General features: G+C 39.1%; 1 protein-coding gene across 1 annotated transcript in view; it reads right to left on the reverse strand.

Annotated features, from left to right (window-relative positions):
* Nucleotides 1–9,255: 9,255 nt before the first annotated feature.
* LOC117790110 (protein timeless homolog) overlaps nt 9,256–18,100 on the reverse strand; it is a 73,342-nt gene continuing 64,497 nt past the window's right edge. Inside the window, exons 12-18 of the mRNA XM_034629394.1 lie at nt 16,662–16,754; nt 16,512–16,560; nt 15,093–15,234; nt 12,478–12,683; nt 12,175–12,263; nt 11,772–11,975; nt 9,256–10,970 (exon numbers count right to left, since the gene is read on the reverse strand). Of these exons, the coding sequence (XP_034485285.1) occupies nt 9,403–10,970; nt 11,772–11,975; nt 12,175–12,263; nt 12,478–12,683; nt 15,093–15,234; nt 16,512–16,560; nt 16,662–16,754 (2,351 nt within the window). The 3' untranslated portion in view covers nt 9,256–9,402. The remainder of the gene's footprint in view (nt 10,971–11,771; nt 11,976–12,174; nt 12,264–12,477; nt 12,684–15,092; nt 15,235–16,511; nt 16,561–16,661; nt 16,755–18,100) is intronic.

Genomic DNA, 18,100 nt, shown 5'->3' on the forward strand with positions numbered 1-18,100 from the left:
CATGTTATGGCCTTTCTTAGTGCTTTGTTCATTTCAAATATTTATGTTTTTGCATGACAACAATTTGCTACCTGCTTTCTTTCTTATAGCTACATAAGCACTTTGAATTCTTTATGACGTAATTTCTCAGTGCAACAAAAGCATTCCTCAACAGCAATTGCACAAATCACAAACTTTAAGTTTTATTTCAAGATGAAAATCATCAACTGAGCTGACTAAGTAGCCGGTTTAATAATTTAAGCCACAGAAATTACAATTCGCAAACTTAAACCTGGAATGGTAATTTTATAACGAAAATATAAAGATTTCCCGGATGTACACTTTAATAGATTTTCTCAATAATTCTGAATTATAACTTAAAGTTTTGTTATTAGTACAAAAGAGCATACAGTATGTGATATAAATTTATTTATTGAATAATATTTTATATTAAAACGGAAAAATTCAAACAAACAAATTTTAAATTTACCGTTAGAAAATTAAACTATTTTCAAGCTAATCAGCTTATGTGCTTAACAAATTATAAATGTATGGGATACTAGATGCTTTGTATTTTTTGAAAATATGTTGTTGCTGTTGCCGTGTTTGTGGCGCATTATAAATGTGGCATATGCAGCATGAGGCACTAATCCTAATTAAGCTCACTATGAAGCTTATGGCATCTGTGCTTTAACTCGCATCACAGACCGTACTCACTCACTGTACGGTTTATATCGTATGCATAAACTTATATCAAATATTTGTTATATTTATATTACGTATACGTAAAAGGCATTGATTTGTGTAACACTTTAGCTGGTAAATGATAAGCACTTGACATTCAACTGCGCAATCACACACATCATGGTCAACACCTTTGTTCAACCTTGTCATGGCATGTCAAGTGGGTAATACTCTCAAAGAAAAAGTTATTCAAACAAACGACAAAAGATGGAAGGGAGTCTAAGCCAAGCAATAAATATGAAAAGAATTGAAATGCTAAATATGTATGTCTAGACTCTAGAGACTGAAGACTTATGAAACGAAAGAAATACTTTATGTCAGAGCAGAAAATAATATTTATTTGATGTTTCCGTTATCATCGAGAATAACAACAACTTGCACACTGACATTGGCATTCGCATGGCAGACATTTGAACAAGTCTCAAGAAGCAACATAAAGCCAAAGTGCACACAGACAGGCCAAGAGTTGGGCGAAGTCCTTGTCCAAGTGCCTGAGCAACAGACGGATTGGGTTAGAGTCAAAGTTGGACTGCATTTCACAGGATATGCTTAGGCATGCAATAATCTAATGTGTAAATATGAACGGTAAATGGCTGTGGCAGTGGCATGAAGGCGTGGCACACACAACATGTTACATGCCACTAAAAATCTAAATAAGTTAAGTGGAAGCGGAGATGAAAAGATTTCACTGCTAGTTGGAGTTTCTCTAGTTGCTATTATTGCTTCAATTGCTTCATCACATGCACATGTTATGCAGACCAGGCTCAGGCAAGTCGCCAACAATTGGGGATCTGACTAGACTCAGACGGAGGCACGTGCACTTGAAAACGCCAAATGCGCCAAATGCGGCGACAGGCGACATGAAATGCCAACAACGCCCACAATGACGCCAAAAAAGTCAATAATAATAGGTTGAAGTTCAGTAAAAAAAGAGGGAGAAAAATACAAACTACGCAGACAAATTCGTTTGAAAAGGGTAAAGGAATGTAATAATACTTAAAAAGTTGAAATTCGACTCAGGAAAGGCACGCCAAAACAACAACAACAACAACAACAGCAACAAAAATGAGGGATATACTCGTAAGTGGAATGCGTGAGGCTCAGCATAGGCAGCGGGAACCACTAGTCGTATGAGTTATATGCCAAGTCGAACGAACATTGTGTTTGTATTGCCTTTGCCTATGCCTCCGCCTCTGCCGCTGTCTGGGCCATCTTTGGTTGACTTTTAGTGCTCGCTTTTTGACTTCTAAGTGGTATTTACACATATAGATGCATGTGCTGAAAGTGTTGTGTTGCAGTCTGTTCGCTTCGATTTGTCATTTTCCTGCCACGACAAGACGACAGACAGTCAGGACGGAAAAAAAATAAAAGAGACTCCTTCAAATCTTTGCATACTTTTGTGTGCCGAATTTGAATTCAATTTCTGACGCTGAAAGGTTTTTAATCTTGTTATCTGGCGACTGTTTTTTCCCCTCCGTTAAACTCCTTTCAATGCCTTCAACTCAATTTAAGCCATTTCCTTGCTGTTGTTATTGTTGTCGTATCTGGCGCTGTAGTTGGTTCTTGCCCAAAAGGCAACCCTCGTTATATTTTGGCCAGTTGATTAGCTTAACCATTTTCTGGTATTATGCTATGCGTTGTGACAGCCAGTTTTGTTATTCAAATAATGCGAGTTAAAAAGCCATATCCTCTCTTCAAATTCATATTATATAATGCATTAATAACCATTCCTTGCTTCATCATCAAATATAGGATGACATTTTGACAAAATTAGGAATACCTTATGATATTAAAAATACTCGTATCTGATCGAGTTATATACCGTTAGTTAGGATAAAGATTGGGCTCGTTTTGGCAGAGTTATGCTTCAGTTTGTGTTATACCATGTATTTTTTTTTCACAGTGCAGATTGTCCAACTAATTTTCAATTCAGAAAAGTTCGTCTTTAAATTGTTTATCAGAAATTTTGGGGCATCTAAAGACTTTCGTCACAAGACTTTTACCTCGTTAAAAGGTTATCTTCGAAGATATCCGATCTACGAACTGGTTTAAGCCAACCAAATAGAATGTGGCTATTTTGAGGTATTTATGCCTTATAAATGAAATTGTCTGCGATTCGTTTTTACACTTGTCGAGTGTGTGTTCAGTGAATTATATTGGTCAACGAACCGATTTTGGTTTAGTGTTAAGCGGCTAGACCGCATTTTTTAGAATATTAATTGATTTTTTTTAACAATACAGCAAGCCTTGTGACGATTCACATGTCCATCCAATCCAATCGCCTCGATGGTTCAGTTTACCATGAATTTCGTTGCATTTTTTATATTTCAGTGTTACGACCACAAAAAAACCAAGAACAAGAAAAAACGAAAGTGAAAATAAAGGCATGGGTGATGCAAGAATTTTCCCTGAAATTCTTTCCGAAACGATAAAATAAACAAGTAAGAAAACTGTAGTCAAAAGTGCACGACTACAAGATACCCTGCGCCTAGTCGCTTTAATACCCTAAATCGTATTTGCAAAAGCACTCTCACATATTCAATCTTTCTGATTACTATAATTTCTTTGAAGTATGTGCGACACATCAGTACTACAATAATATCAAGTGTACCAAAACACAAGTTCATAATTCTAAAACCGTTATACCCTTTTGGCCCGTTTTTTGATGGGCTCAGGGCATAAAATCCTCGTGCTGTATGCTGTTAGTCTGTGCACGCATTTTGCAAATTTACCACAAAGCGACCCTTCCCCTGCTTCGGCACTGACTCCTGCATCGGCACCAGCTTTGGTGTAGATTATAAAAGTAAACCTCCGGCCACGTAGCAGAGGGATATAAAGCGTAAGCTCACGCACACATTGCGAACAATAAACAAAAAAAATGAGGGAGAGAGAAAAAAAATGCTATCAGCGGCCACGTAACGCCCGAAAATCACACGCCCCCAAAAAGCGATTCAAAGAAAAACACATTAAAAATGGCAAACAAAATGGCAGACATATTTTTCTCAGCCGAAAAGGTGAATTCAAATAAACGCTGCATACTTTTGGGCGCGCTCTGGCAAATATTCACATTTGTTTAGTGCTTAATGCTTTGCATGCCAAGCAGGTGCTACATAACTTATCAGATCGCCTCGACCTGCCGAGCAACCGAAATATATCTGATTTATATACTGAAATTGTCATTGCGAAATGTTTAAGCTACTTACGATTGTGATTGTTGTTATTGTTTGGCAGAGCCAGAGGATATTGCAAGCATTTATTATTTAAATTCTGTCACGAAACAAGAATAACATGATCGAATCAGATTACTATATCATCTAGTTGTCTGGTGAAACAAGACTTATAGGACTTACTTTAAATATTGCCATGCCGTCAGTTAATAATTAAGATCACTTTGTAAATTAATTACAATGTCTTCGTGTTGAATTTTCTCCTGATTGTTACTTATTATCCTTAATATTTTAAGTAATGCAGCATAAAATTGAAACACCTGATTCGCAAATCGTTCTTATGTTTGTCCATTTGGCCCAAACAAACAAAAAAAATTCGATCTGCAATTTCATTTGGCATCAATTTAATAAATAAACCTGAAAGGGCAAATAAAAAGCAGACGCTGATGGCGCCGCAGTAATTTTGGTTTATAGTCGTGGATCTGTTAATGCGCTGACTGTCGGTCGCCAGTGCAGCCAATACACCGCACACCTCTCGCAACCCTTGCCCAACAAACGAGGCACATAAATAAAAATCACTGAGGCTTGAATTTTGCATACATTTTTTTTTATCCAGCGAGAAAAAACGCGTGAAAATTGCCCGTGTATAAATAATGGGCGCCAATGACCATGCCCATGTCTACGCCCACCACCAGCACCATCAGCCACACTTGATGCAGACACACTTGGTGCATTATAATGTTTACTGTTGCAATTTGCTAAAGTTATTTATGCCCCAGCCTATTTATTGGTTTTGTGTTAATATTTTCAAGTCAGACTCTTTGTTTTTTTTATAGCTGACGGGCAAATTATAATGCAAATATGTATCTTAAACGCATAAATAATTTATTAACCAAAATGTAGTGTAGTTTTGCTTAAGCTTGCCTCGCGAATTACACAAAAAGACAAAACTTTCTCTTGCCAATCACCAAAATTGCTGCCTCCCCTCGTACTGCCACATTCAACATCAGCAACCGCATTTTGCCTCTAATAAATCCAGACAAAAGCAGACTTTTGGCCAGAGCAAATTTATGACTTAGCTTCTTGGGTCCCTTGCCATTTCCACTTTGGCGATTTGTTCGGGCTTATAATTCATAGTTTAATTGGCCAAGTCACTAAGAAGGCGCTGAAAAGGCTCGTTTATTTATGTCGCCTTAAATGTAAAATATTTGGCACAAAATCAAAAGATGCTCCACTGCTAAATCATGCTCGTATGAGAAATTTATGGGCTCTGAGCGACACCCACAAAAGTTGCAACAAACAATGCGACTGCAAACTTGGCAGCCATTTGGCTAATTATTGGCAAAAGTTGAGTCTCACAAAAGCTAAACTAAGACCAATAGTATCCAGTAGAAAGCGTTGTGCCCATATAATCCCTGGAAACAATGAGCCCTACGCCTGTTGCTGTCAGCTGACATTGAGTAGAGGATTCAAACAGCTTCCTAGCAGTCGTGCATAAACAGCAGCTGTACCAATTAGTCGACTTATAAATGCTATTCCAACCCTCATCAGGGCTTAAACGAAAAACGTCCACAAAGTGTTTCGTAAGCTGCTTCAAGCAAGTGGAGTTAGGTCCATTGGGCGTAACCAAATCGAAATCGAACAAACATTTCCTTTACTATAATTTAAAAGTCTTTTTGGTGTATCTCTGAACTGATAGAGACAAGTAAAGAGAATATTTTTGTCATACTTTTGATAAGCCTAAAAGTAAGTTGCTCAGGTTGTTTAGTGTTGATGTTCAACAGTGCTCTGGAATATTTCGAATCAACATGGTCGACTAGATTTTAAGTTATCATTTAAAAAAAAAAATACTATTCAAAATTTGTTAAATTTTAGGAATCGTAAGAAAAACAGTTTTTGAGCCTAAATTATTTTTACAATATAATTTGTCGGCATTGATTGGCATTGATCTACGAATCACAAAGTCTTGGAATTAAACCAAGGCTGCAAACCGGTTCTGAACCGAACCTCGTAGAACTGGTTCGGTTAGGGTTTTTAAGCAGCCAGAATCGGATCATGAACCGAACCCTTGAAATTATTAACTTTGCGTGCCCGAAGCTAAGCCGAACCGCTTTCAAAAATAAAGGGTTCGGTTATAACAAATAAATAATTACATAAATTCGATGGTTATCTAATATTACGACATTATTTAAGACTTCGGATTAAAATAAGTCATATTTAAATCTTTAAGTTATCATCAAAAATTAATTTCTTAAAAAAAAAAATTTAATTAGTTCAAAATGTTGAGAAAAATGTACAACAATAAAAATATTTTTTTTATGAAATTGAACCAAGGTCCGAACCCAAACCTTGGGTTCAGGGGGTATATAAACCAAACCGATGTCTTGCTCGATGGTTCGAACCGCCGAACCGAACCTTTAACTAAATTTTGGAGGTTTGCAGCCTTGATTTAAACAAATATTTATTTATATAAAGTCCACGTTCTACAAGTACATATTCATGGCATAGGTAATATGTGTTTTCAAGGAGGCCAGATTTGAGGAGCAGCAACACTTCAAAGATATCCTTCATGTTTTTGTTTTGGCTTCTCCAACGCCAGATTGAAGACAGTATTCTCTAACTGCTTTGTCACACACACTCGTACAAGCAAAGCTCTACAGACAAAGTCAGCAAAGTTTTTGCCCAAGTGTTATTCTTTCTTTCTTCTTGATACTTCCGTTCCTCTCTTCGGGCACCCAAACCCAGTGCTTATCACACGTCAAAGGCTCTTTTTGTCTTTGCCCAAATCGGCTTCAATTTAAGCTCTGCCATGGCTGTTGCTGCGTGTAAAAAGTTCTGTTATATAAACATTGTGTGATTGTTAGAAAAACATGTGCCGCCGGCATACACACTCACACACATCCACACACACACACTCACACACGAAATAAAGACAAAGACAAACTCATCAAACAGCGCCATCATCTGCATATGAGATTGTCCTCATCGTCATTCTTTATGATGAAAAATCACATATTTTTTCTGTACATTTTGCTATGTGTCTTTCTCTTTGTATGTCTGTGGGGCTGTAGGAATAAAGTTGCTTTTATAGTCCCGAGATTAGGTTAATCCTTTCGCTGTTTGCCATTGCTAACTGCCGTCCTTTGTTCTAATGATGAAAATGAGCGGAGCATGCGTTAAAGAGCGTGTGAAAAGCCTGGCTATAACTCCTTTGTCAGTTGACGGGCTGCGTGTTGGCCTAATGAAAGCAGTTACAGTTTATTGCGCATACACACATACACACACACACAGAAAAGTGACACCAACAGCAACAGAGACAGCTAAACACACGCACGAACAGATGCACAGAGATATCCTTAATGAACTCGCTGAAGAAAAAACGACTGGCAAACTTGATAATCATTTTGAGGCAGCCTTAGTCCTGATGTCAACTCCAAAGCCAGCGCATATATTTAGCAACTGTCTTTCATACAGCATTCAACAAGCCGCCCTCTCCCCTCCCCCCACAACTGTCTCATACCCATCAGCAACAAAGTTCAGCATAATTTACGATGTATTAAGCGATTTTAAGCATAAAGTTCCTGTTGTTGCTACTTTTTTGCAACGTCCTTAGGCAGGCGCACAAAAAGGTGTGGCATATATCTCCAAACACACACACACACAGACAAGCGAGTACACGTTTTTTGAGTACGCATGCAGTTGACATGTGCGATGAGGTTGATTAAATTAATGAAATAAATTATGAGCTGCTTTCAAATTGAGTGTGCGCCATCTTGAAATTAATAAAGTGGCTGTAAGCAGTGGGCGTGGCAGGCAACTAACCTCCTTACTTGCTCGCTCGACCTTGTTTTTTAATTTCGACTCAAAATAAATAAAGCACTTAAGCCGACATCGTTAAGCAGCTGACAGATGACAGGTGATATGTGTCGTTGTCTGAGCTTGCAAGACTTTTATGAATTCAATAGAGCTGCACTATATTACGCATACGCAGTGTATTCCAACAAAGCCAAGACAAATGCAGCTGCCAAAAAAAAACAGATGTCGTATTATTTAAAGTAGTTTTAAGTCAATACAAAAACATTTTTCATATATGCTTGCTGATTATCTCGTTTTAATGTAATAAACAAGAATGTCAAATAAAATTTGATTTGGCAATCATTTGCGAAACATTTCTCTCGGTATTGTGGCTCAAATTACAGCAGTTGTTGTAAATCTTTTAGGAATGCAATAAAAACACAATATTCGTATGAGAATGCAACTCATTTACAGACCTAATGCATGGGATTTCAATAGGACTACAATGCCTGGTCAGTGTATGCGCAAAACTGTGCTTACTGACCAAAACTGGAAAATATTCAACACTGAGCTGTACTTTAGGCCTTTGGAGAACGAGAAATGAATGCAACGCAATACGAGTACTCGTACAACTGCAATGGCGATTGCAGCACAATAACAACAATGCCAGTTGCATCAACAAAAGCTTCCAAATTAGCAGACACACATACGCACTCACACAATTGCAGTCGTAACAAGAAAGGCTCCCTACAAAGGACCAGCATCCATTTACCAGCACGACAAGCACAACAATTCAAAAGTGAAGGAGAGAAAGAGAGAGAGAGAGAGAGAGAGATGGAGAGGAAGAGGGCACATTTCCCTCAATTGGCAGACAGCTTGGTCTGTAGTCCGGTGAGTGACTTTTGTTACCTGACCAAAAACAACTGGACAGAGAGATGCACCTGATACAGTCTCACATCTATACTGTTGCAATTTATAAATCACCTACACGTCACTTAGCAAAACGCCTATGTTCACAAAATTTGAATAGAAATTAGTGTGTTTCATTCATGTGATTAGAACGTGTTTAGTTTGTTAATCCTTTGTTAACACCCTGTTATCTGGACCCACAAACGATGGCCGCTTGCTCAAATATCTTTGAACAATTCAAGTTCAACTGTTTGTGAGATTTTATTGCATTTCCAAATGTTTCTTTATATTATTGAACTAAAAACAAACCAAGTTTTTGAAAAATCCCAATTAAATTCTTTGAACATTTCAAATGGCATTGTTTTTGACACGGAATGAAAATAATGATAATTGTTCAAAATAGCAACATAAAAAATCAACCATAAGGAGAAGTTCAATTTTTGTTTTGAATGCACCAAAATTTTTGTTATTTTAATATCTCTGCAAAGAGCTTATAAACTTTTATTTGAGTTATAAAAGAAAAAAATCAAAATTAATGGTTATTTAAAGACTTGATTTTGTAAATCACATTTAATAATTATTTGTGATTAAAAAAATTTAGAATAATTATTATTATTGATTTTTATTTTATTTCATTAATTGTGACAATTGTAAATTAAACATTTTAAATAAATTTTAAAACGTAAAGGCAAATATCTCATTGTCTTTCTATAAAGTTTGTATTAAATCGCTATAATAATTCAATTAGTTTTCAAAGTGACATTTGTTTAGTAGCTGTTAAAAATTAAAGATATAACTAAATTATATACTAGAAATCATCCTCGTCGTCATCATCGATGATGGCCACGCGACGTCGCTTGGCCGGCTCAGTGGTGACTGGCTTTTTGCGTGCCAGAAAGTTGATATCCTCATCGTCGGTATCCTCTGGCTCATCCTGTTGACCATCTTGCTCATTGTCACTGCGTGGGCGTTTGTTTGCCTTGTTGGGTGGCATGGCGCCAACATCATCGTCGTTGTCGCTATCCGAGTCAATTACATTAGCACGACGTGTGCGCTGCAGGGACGACAAGGACGACAAGGATGTCTTGATTGTGTTATTTGCCTGCAATATAGCATTCTCTTTGTCATGATCTAGCAGCGAGACTGATTCTTCTTGCTCTTCAACATCCCTCTCCGAATTTCCATCAGCCTCCTCCAGCTCCAGCAGCCGTGCTCGATAGTCTTGCGAGTTGAAGTTAAATGCATCATCGTCCTGCTCATCCGCAGCAGTGTCTGCCTTGGCAGACTCACTCAAAACCATATCGTTCAATTTGATTTTAGTGGCGCGTTTAGCTTTCAATTGTTCAAATAAATCATCCGTGTTGGGCTTGCTGGGTTGCTCTGATTTCTGCTCCGACTCCTGCTCTGGCTCAGGCTCCGACTCGTCCTCGCTGGACACATCGGGCTGTCGCTTTTTGCGTGCCAATTTGCGCGCTATTTCATTTACTTCCTGCTCATCCGCCGAGTCCTTTTCTTGCCGCTTAGCTTTGTTCCTGCGCTGTCGTTTTCCCTTGTCCTTGCTGACGCCGGCTTTAGTCGGTGGCTGTCGTTGTTCCGCTTCGTCGTCGCTTTTGCTGTACATGAGACTGTTCAGTTTGCGCTGCTGCTCAGCCGTTATATTGCCGGCTGCGGCTGCGGCCTGTTGTCGCTGTCTGCTGTGCTTGTCCAGATAATCCTCCTCCTCCTCCTCATCGTCTTCTTCCCAGTGGGCAGCTGGCTGTGGCTCCTCCTCGCTTTCATTGTCTTCCTCCACTTCCTCGCCTCCTACAATTTTGGCGCGCAACTTGAGATCCGCCGCATTCAGATAGGTTGGTATGCGCCAATAGTTCTCCATGCCTGCGATGGGCGGTTGCATGCCCAGTGCAACGAGCATCTTCTGGAATTCACTCTGCTCCATGGCCTCCTTTTGCACCTCTAGCAGCGGCAGAAGCGGCACACCATCATCATCCTCAGCCACATCCTCAGTGTCCTCGCTGGCATCTTCTAGGCTTTCCTTCAGCCAGTCTAGAGCCTGTTGATACTTATCCGTGTCCACCTGAGCTATCAAGGCGCGCACTGTGCCTCTATCCAGAGGCGTCCTTACGATCTGACGTGACTTGGCTTTGGCACTCTTTTGCTTAGGTACCATATTTTCAAATGTCGGCTCTTCCATGTTATCCTCGTTTTCGCTTTCGTTATCGCTGTCCTGTTGCTTTCTGGGTTTTCCTTTACTCTTCTTCATTTTCGCGGGCAGAATCTCTGACTTGTCTGCAATCAAATGAATCTGCAACATGCGTTTGATGATCTGCTGTTTGTTGCGACGCTCTCCAAATGACTCCACAATACGTTCTAGACAATCTAAGGATACAAAGCAAGGACGTAAATAAATATTGTAAGTGTCCAATTGAATATTGCTTATTTATAAATCAAATTTTCAAATTCGTTTAAACAATTTTTTTGCTTTCGGTCTAGCTATTGATTTCGATGCTAAGGGTCCCCCCTTAGGATTTTCGAAAATTCAAAATTTTAAATCTTAAGTTTTCACCTTTAATCAACTCCTTATATCGTATTTAGTATAAAACAACACTTTAAACTTGATTCTGAGACCTTTGATTTTTTTGTAAAAAATCATGAAGAATTCGATAAAATTTTGACTTGTAAAGTGCCTAAATCCGTAGTCTGACCAACTTCAAACTGTTATAACTTGATCAAAACTGAACCGATTTTCAAGTGGAATGTCATTTTGATCATGATTTGGCCTCTAAATTCATTCTGCATTCAAATATATTTAAATTTGTTCAATAAATTATTTTGCTCTGGGTATAGTTATTCATTTCGATGTCATATTTAGTATATAATGACATCTTAACATTTAAAAATGTTTTAAAATTGATTTGTTGTACCGTAACGTAACGGTACTGATACCGAAACCGAAAGAAAAAAACTGAAATAGAACCTTTTAACGAAATAGTTTTTTCGGGACGTACCGGATCTGAAACCGTAAGCTATATTTGTTTCTGTTTAATGCTTTGATAATAATAATCGCATTCCCCGAGTATCTGTCTAGTTGCTTATAACCCACATATTTAAATATATTTGAATTAAAAATTTGATGGGCATAGATTTGTGATGAAGGCTGCCAATGGAGTAGCTACGCACCTGGTTCCGAGCGATGCTGATCGTATAAGCTGCTTAACTCCTCATCCTCTTCCGGCTGCCAAAGGTTTTTGCCAGCCTGTGCCGCTTTGGTGGAGCGTTTGGTTGGCGCCTTGAAGTGTATGTCCATGTCCTTGAGTTTCTTTAGTATGCCGCGTCGTGTGCGTGTCTTGTCTACCAAATTGTCCAAAATCCAATCAATCACATCTGAAAGAACACACACAATTGAGTTGCAGTTGTTGCTTGGTTTTCCTTTTTCCTCGTTTTCCACCATTCGTCAGTGTTGTTGTTGTTGTTGTTGTTGTTGCGTCTCTGATTGCTTTCATTCATTTAGCGTAAATTGGGTTTTAATTTACAGTCAGTGGGGGGCAGTGTTCAGTCCAGTTTGAGTATTTGTCATAGTTACCCTTATCGGTTTCTGGATTCCGCTGATTCTCCTCGAATAGGAAACGCAACTCCACCTCCTGTTCCTCGGTCCAAGCGCCTTTGGTGCCGCTGCAAAACAATAAATAGTATAGAACAAGTTCCTCATTCAGGCTGGCTATCATCATTTATCAAATGGAGTCCCCAAACTAGAAACTAAACGACAGGCGCCGACAGGACAGCCAACGGCTCAGTCAATCATGTGCCCATTGTGATGATGGCTCTTTAACCCCAAAGTGACGGCGACCCAACCATCACCCATCCTCTGTAGTCCCACCATACTTACGTCTCGTAGGCATCACAATAGCCGGTCTCCAGCTCATTTGCCTCCCGGATGCCTTTGTAAAATAATAACTCTGCATATATTTTTGGATTAGTTGGTGCTACTTCGACAAATTTGCGCAGCACATAGATGCCCAGACGACGCAGCTCCTCCTGATGGCTGTCACGTTCCACGCTGAAGACTTGTTGAAAGATGCGAAACAGCTGGGCCTGTGGGTGGTAAATGGTGAATGGGTGAGAATGGTGAAAATGCCTCTTCATATATTCATATTCAAATGAAAAGTGCCGACAAAGACACAGCTAGCCACAAGTCAAGTGGTTTGGGATTCTATCCTGACATCCTGTGGTTCCTGCCTGCGGTTCGCCTGGCTTCTGCCAAAGCAAGATATCATTTGCAGTCGGCAAAACTTTATAAATGCCCCTCTCCGTTTTTTGTCTCTTTGTCTCTCTAACTCTGTCTTTCCTCTTGCTGCCTCCGCCCACTGTCAACTGCTGTGTCCTGACGGTTTTGTGTATCGTTGTCCTTGCTGTTGGCCGTCGTCCTTATTTGGAATTTAATTTATCCTATGATTGCGCAGACCCATTAGTGGTTTTGACTTTGCATATGATGCTACTTTTGTTTTGCTTGGGGTAACTAACCCTCTCTTCTTTTATTCTCTCTATCTCTCTCTCTATCTCTCTCTTTCACACTTGCTGTTTGCATCTTCTGATGGACACTGGACATCTGTGTCTGAGCTGCAGACATTGAGCCGGTTTAGATGATTCTGATACGAGCATGCTGCTGTCTGGCTGTCTGGCAGACTGACTGACTGCCTGTCTGTCCGACACGGTTAGTGGATACATTGAAGTCTACTCATATGTCTGCTTGTCTTTCGCCCAGAGAATGCGCCATTTTGCTTACTTAAATGATCAGCTGTGGTGTAGGTCCTTTACAAGGCTAACAAATTAAAGCCAAAGTTAGCTAACGATAGCAGCAGAACTGACGCAGCCTGGCGCTGAATGTGATTTATGAACTCTGCTCAAAGAAAAGTTTAATTGCCAGCCGTGAAAAGCAGCGGCTACAGCAGCAAACTCACACACAAAAGAGGCACATAAATATATATATCTAACCAAAAGTGAAAGTCGCCTTAAGTAGGCAAATCTCAAGATACTCTAACTGCCGTTTCAGTAAACTCAGTTTTTTAAAATGTATTTATTCATTTAAAGTCATTGAAAAGCAGTCAACAAAAATACTATTTAGAATTTTAAAATTCGATTACCAATTAGTAACTTGAAAAACAATTTAATATATTCTAGTACAAACTTAAAAATAGCAAGAAAATCAAAAAAGTTAAAATAAATATAAAATTTTCAAGTTTAAAGTTAAAAATTTTGATTATAAGTTTTACACTGATAAAAAAAAAGTGTTCTAAAATCAAGATTTTGGTCTCAAAACCAAGAATTTAGTCTAAAAAATATAAAGTTCTTAGAAAAGAAAAACACATCTTGGTTTTGACAACATTTTAAATAAGACCAAGTTTTTATTTAACGAATAAAGGTTCTTAAAATTAAAATTAATAAATTAAAAATGTTTTTTTTTTTTTTTTCTTAATTTCGATATAAAGACTTATATTCTGTCTTGGTTATTTTAATTCGTTACGGAGTGGGATTCGAACCGGCGCCTACTGCTTCGCAACTGAAGCGGTTTCTTTAACCAGAGCGCCACGGGTCCACTATTTGTTTTGTATGAAATAGTACATATTTATAATTTCCGAACAATTTAAGATTTTCATTTTTGTATTAAGAGCATTGATTTTTGAGATAAATATTCTTAGTATTAGTAATATGGTCTTAAAATATTCTTTATTTAAGAACAAAATATTTAAGATGAATGTTCTTGATTTTAAAAGTTGGTCTTTTTTTTCAGTGTAGCATTTATTGAGTATCTCTAAGAAATTATTTATTTATGTCTCAGCTGGTCAAGTTTATGCAATAACTGAGCTACCCTATACCCTATGTTTTGAAGCAAAACACAAACGGGCATATTTGAATGCTTGACTCCCCTTTCCCAATCCGTGGCAGCAGCAGCCGCAGTTAAAAAGTAAAACCCAAGCAACTCTGCGGCTCAAGGCAGCGCGTAAAAGGCTTAAAAAGTTCAAATTCCAGCTGACAGCAGAAGGACCAAAAATGGGACAAACAACTGTATGAGAGGGAAGTCAAGGGGCGGTTGAGGGGGTTTTCAACTCGTTCAAAAATATAAAGAACGCGCAGTAAATATCGTTTGTGGTTGCCACAAATAGAAAAAAAAAGGTTCGCTTAATTTGTACAAATTACCATAAAAATGAAACCAGCGACAGCGAGCATTGAGAGAGAGATGGAAAAAAATGGGCGCCTTTGTAGGAGACGCGGGGAGTGGGAGTAGGAGACGTGGACAGCTAAGTCGCAGTGTACTTATTTGCATTTGACTTTGATTTATGTGCTCCTGGTGCGGCACGGACACAGGTCCTGGCAAAACAGAATTAAAAACAGCAGGCAGGCAACCGTTGGCTCAGATTGTTGTTGGTAGGAGGAAGCAGCCAAAAGCAACGTCGAAATCATTTCTCTGTCGCATTAAGAGGTCAAGGGGTTAGGGGCACTCACCTGGTAGAGCATGCCAGGGCAGGAGCAGCCGTAGGCAATGCGATGCAGAATGGTAACAGCCGCTTTTAGCGCCTTTGTTGGTATCTGCGTCCAGTCAGTCAGCACCAGGGTGCAGGCGCGCACAATTTTTGGATGCAGCAATCTGTGGGGTTCAATTTAATCATGCTCGTAATTCAATGTTGTTTTCGGTGGGGGGAATTATGTTAAGAACTCCAATTAAATTATGCAAAATTTAACTAATTATGATTTAAGCGTTTATCCGATGCGGCATACACACATATTTATATATGTACATAAACACACAGATACACACAGAGAGTGAAAAGTTTTCGAAACATTTCTAAACAGCCAGCAAAATAGCAGCACAATTAAAATAAAACCCACAACGCAAACTTGACGCCATTTTGATATAATTGTTGTAGCACTGACTCTCGCTCTTGCTATACCCTTTAATAAAAAAAAATAAGTAGAAGGGTATGTTGTGTTCGTTGGAATGTTTGTAACAGCGAGAAGGAGGCATCTCCGACCCCATATAGTATATATATTCTTGAGCAGCATCAACAGTCGAGGTGATATAGCCATGTCCGTCTGTCCGTCCGTCCGTCTGTCCGTCTGTGTGAGCGCCTAGATCTCAAAGACTAAAAGAGATAGAGATACCAAATTTGGCACACAGATTTCTATAGACCCGACGCAGGTCAAGTTTGTTTTAAATCTTTGACACGCCATCTTTTGCCCCCGCAAATCGCGAAAAACCACCACACCCACAGTTTTGAAGATAATATAGTTTTTATGATTATTAACGTTATCTATTAATATTATCTATATTCTCACTTAACCGCAGTAAGATCGGACAAGTAGAACGGAAGTAATAGCTAACCAAAGTTATTAATAAATTTATTATTTCAATACAATCACCTAAAAGTATGCAGTAGTTTTTATTGGGTAGTAATTTTATTAAAGTACTTTTATATATATTGAAAAAAGTAACGGGTATCCTATGGTCGGGATTTCAACTATAGCATTTCCCACTTGTTACTGTTGTTGTTGTTATTATTGTCGCTGTTGTTGCTGTGGCCATTTAAACAATCCCCTCCCCACTCCGCCCTCCCCCTCGTGTATTTGAGAGCCAAGTTCTCGGTCATAAAACTTTTGGCACAAGTAATTTCTGACGCTAATCCTTAATTAGTAGCCTGAAGCTGTTGCGTTGGCGTTGCCACTTGGTTCGCTTTTTGGTTGCCTTTCAATTAAAATTACAATTACAAATACAATTACAGTTTTCAACACAACAACCGTCAATGCAAACCGCCAACAAATGGCCCTAGAACTTTTCCAAATAACAGCAATAAAATGTGGCCAAAAACGAACAAATGTTATAACCAAATGGTCCCGGGATTTTAGACGGGTCCAGGGCTAATTTACCTGCGAGCGAAATCCTCAAATTTGAACGTTTTCTCTGTCAGTCCATTATCTGTTTAGAAATGGGAAACGGATGGGCGAAAGGAAACAGGCAAATGCCATTAGTTTACAAACACTTTCCATTTGTTTTTTATTTTCGACTTCAACACTTGCCTTTCTCCTCAAACTCCTCGTTTGACATATCCTCATCAGCATCTTGGTCTTCATGCCCATTGTCATCTTCATTCGGCTTGTCAGCGGCATCCACTGCAAATGAAATTAAAATTAAATTATTTTCGGTCCTTTTGAGGTGTTCAGTTAAAGTCTTTTCAAGCCATTTTCACAATAGTAGTAATAGGATTGTCTACACGTTAAATTAAACTGCAGAAATATAAGGAAATTATATTCTGTTCAGTTCACAATAGAAGACTTATTTCCAAGTAGTCTTTATTTTAATATACAGCATCGAATTGCACAATATAAAGAGCATTAAGATAGTTTCAGTTAATTGTGCGAATGTCCTTTGTGCACTCGCAGCATTCACCACTGAAATGTGAATCATCATTGAGTGCACCCCTTGCACCCGCAAATGAATTTGTTTTGAATGAGTGCAGTGAGCACAACAAGCGCTTGGCAAATGGCCATTAACAATAATTACGATTGCAGCAATGCACAAACAAGTGCACTTCAGGCACAGTCCACACACACACATACACACGCACACACACAGGCATACACATAAAGCTAGTCAAGAGCGCACTTCAATGAAATGGTACTGAAGCATCAGTGGGTTGAGGGTTCACAGGTCAAGGCATGCGGCAAAGAGAGTGAGCTAAACAGTGCAACAATACAACACAAATCGCATGCCAAGTGAGGCGAATGGATGCCAAAGGATGTGCTTTGCTCCTGCTCCTGCTGCACCTGTAGTTGGCTCCAAAAAAAAATGTCGCTGTGTTGCAGCTACGAGTTGCAACTTCATTATGCAGTTGCAGCGTGCAACACACTAAGGTATCTGCAGCATGCATCGCTTTATTAACATCTCAAATGGACGCAGGAGTTTGCTGTTCTCTTTGTTGGCGACGCTGTGCCCCGTCATTAAAATACAATTTTCTGTGTCAGGTTCAAGCTGCAGCCCCGACATAGACATAGACATAGACAGAGACAAAGAGAGAAAGAGAGAGAGAGAGAGATGGGTAGAAAGAGTGACAACGAACATGACTACGGAACTAAAGCGATGTTTGTGAATGTCCTTTTTTGGGCAGCTTTTCATGGCAAGCAGCCTGCATTTGTTAGGCGGCGCCCAACAGGATCCAGGAACAACACGGCCATTAAACATGAACCTCGTTACGGCTTCAATGTTGCCTGTGTTGCACTTGTTGTTGTTGTAGTTGTTGTTGTTTAGCTTTTGTATGCATCCTGCACTTGCCGGCCACACTTAATGACTTTTGAGCACACACACACACACACACACCTGCTTTGACCTTGTCTATGTGCATATGTAGAGATGCTCATGTGATGCTCTTGTATCCTGTGGCATACGTGCTCCTTGTTGAGTTTGCGGTCTGCAGCAGACAAGCGCCCACTCCGACGTTTATAACTATTTTTCGGCAGCA

This window comes from Drosophila innubila (assembly GCF_004354385.1).
Source record: "Drosophila innubila isolate TH190305 chromosome 3R unlocalized genomic scaffold, UK_Dinn_1.0 2_E_3R, whole genome shotgun sequence".
Classification (NCBI taxonomy): Eukaryota; Metazoa; Arthropoda; class Insecta; order Diptera; family Drosophilidae; genus Drosophila; species Drosophila innubila.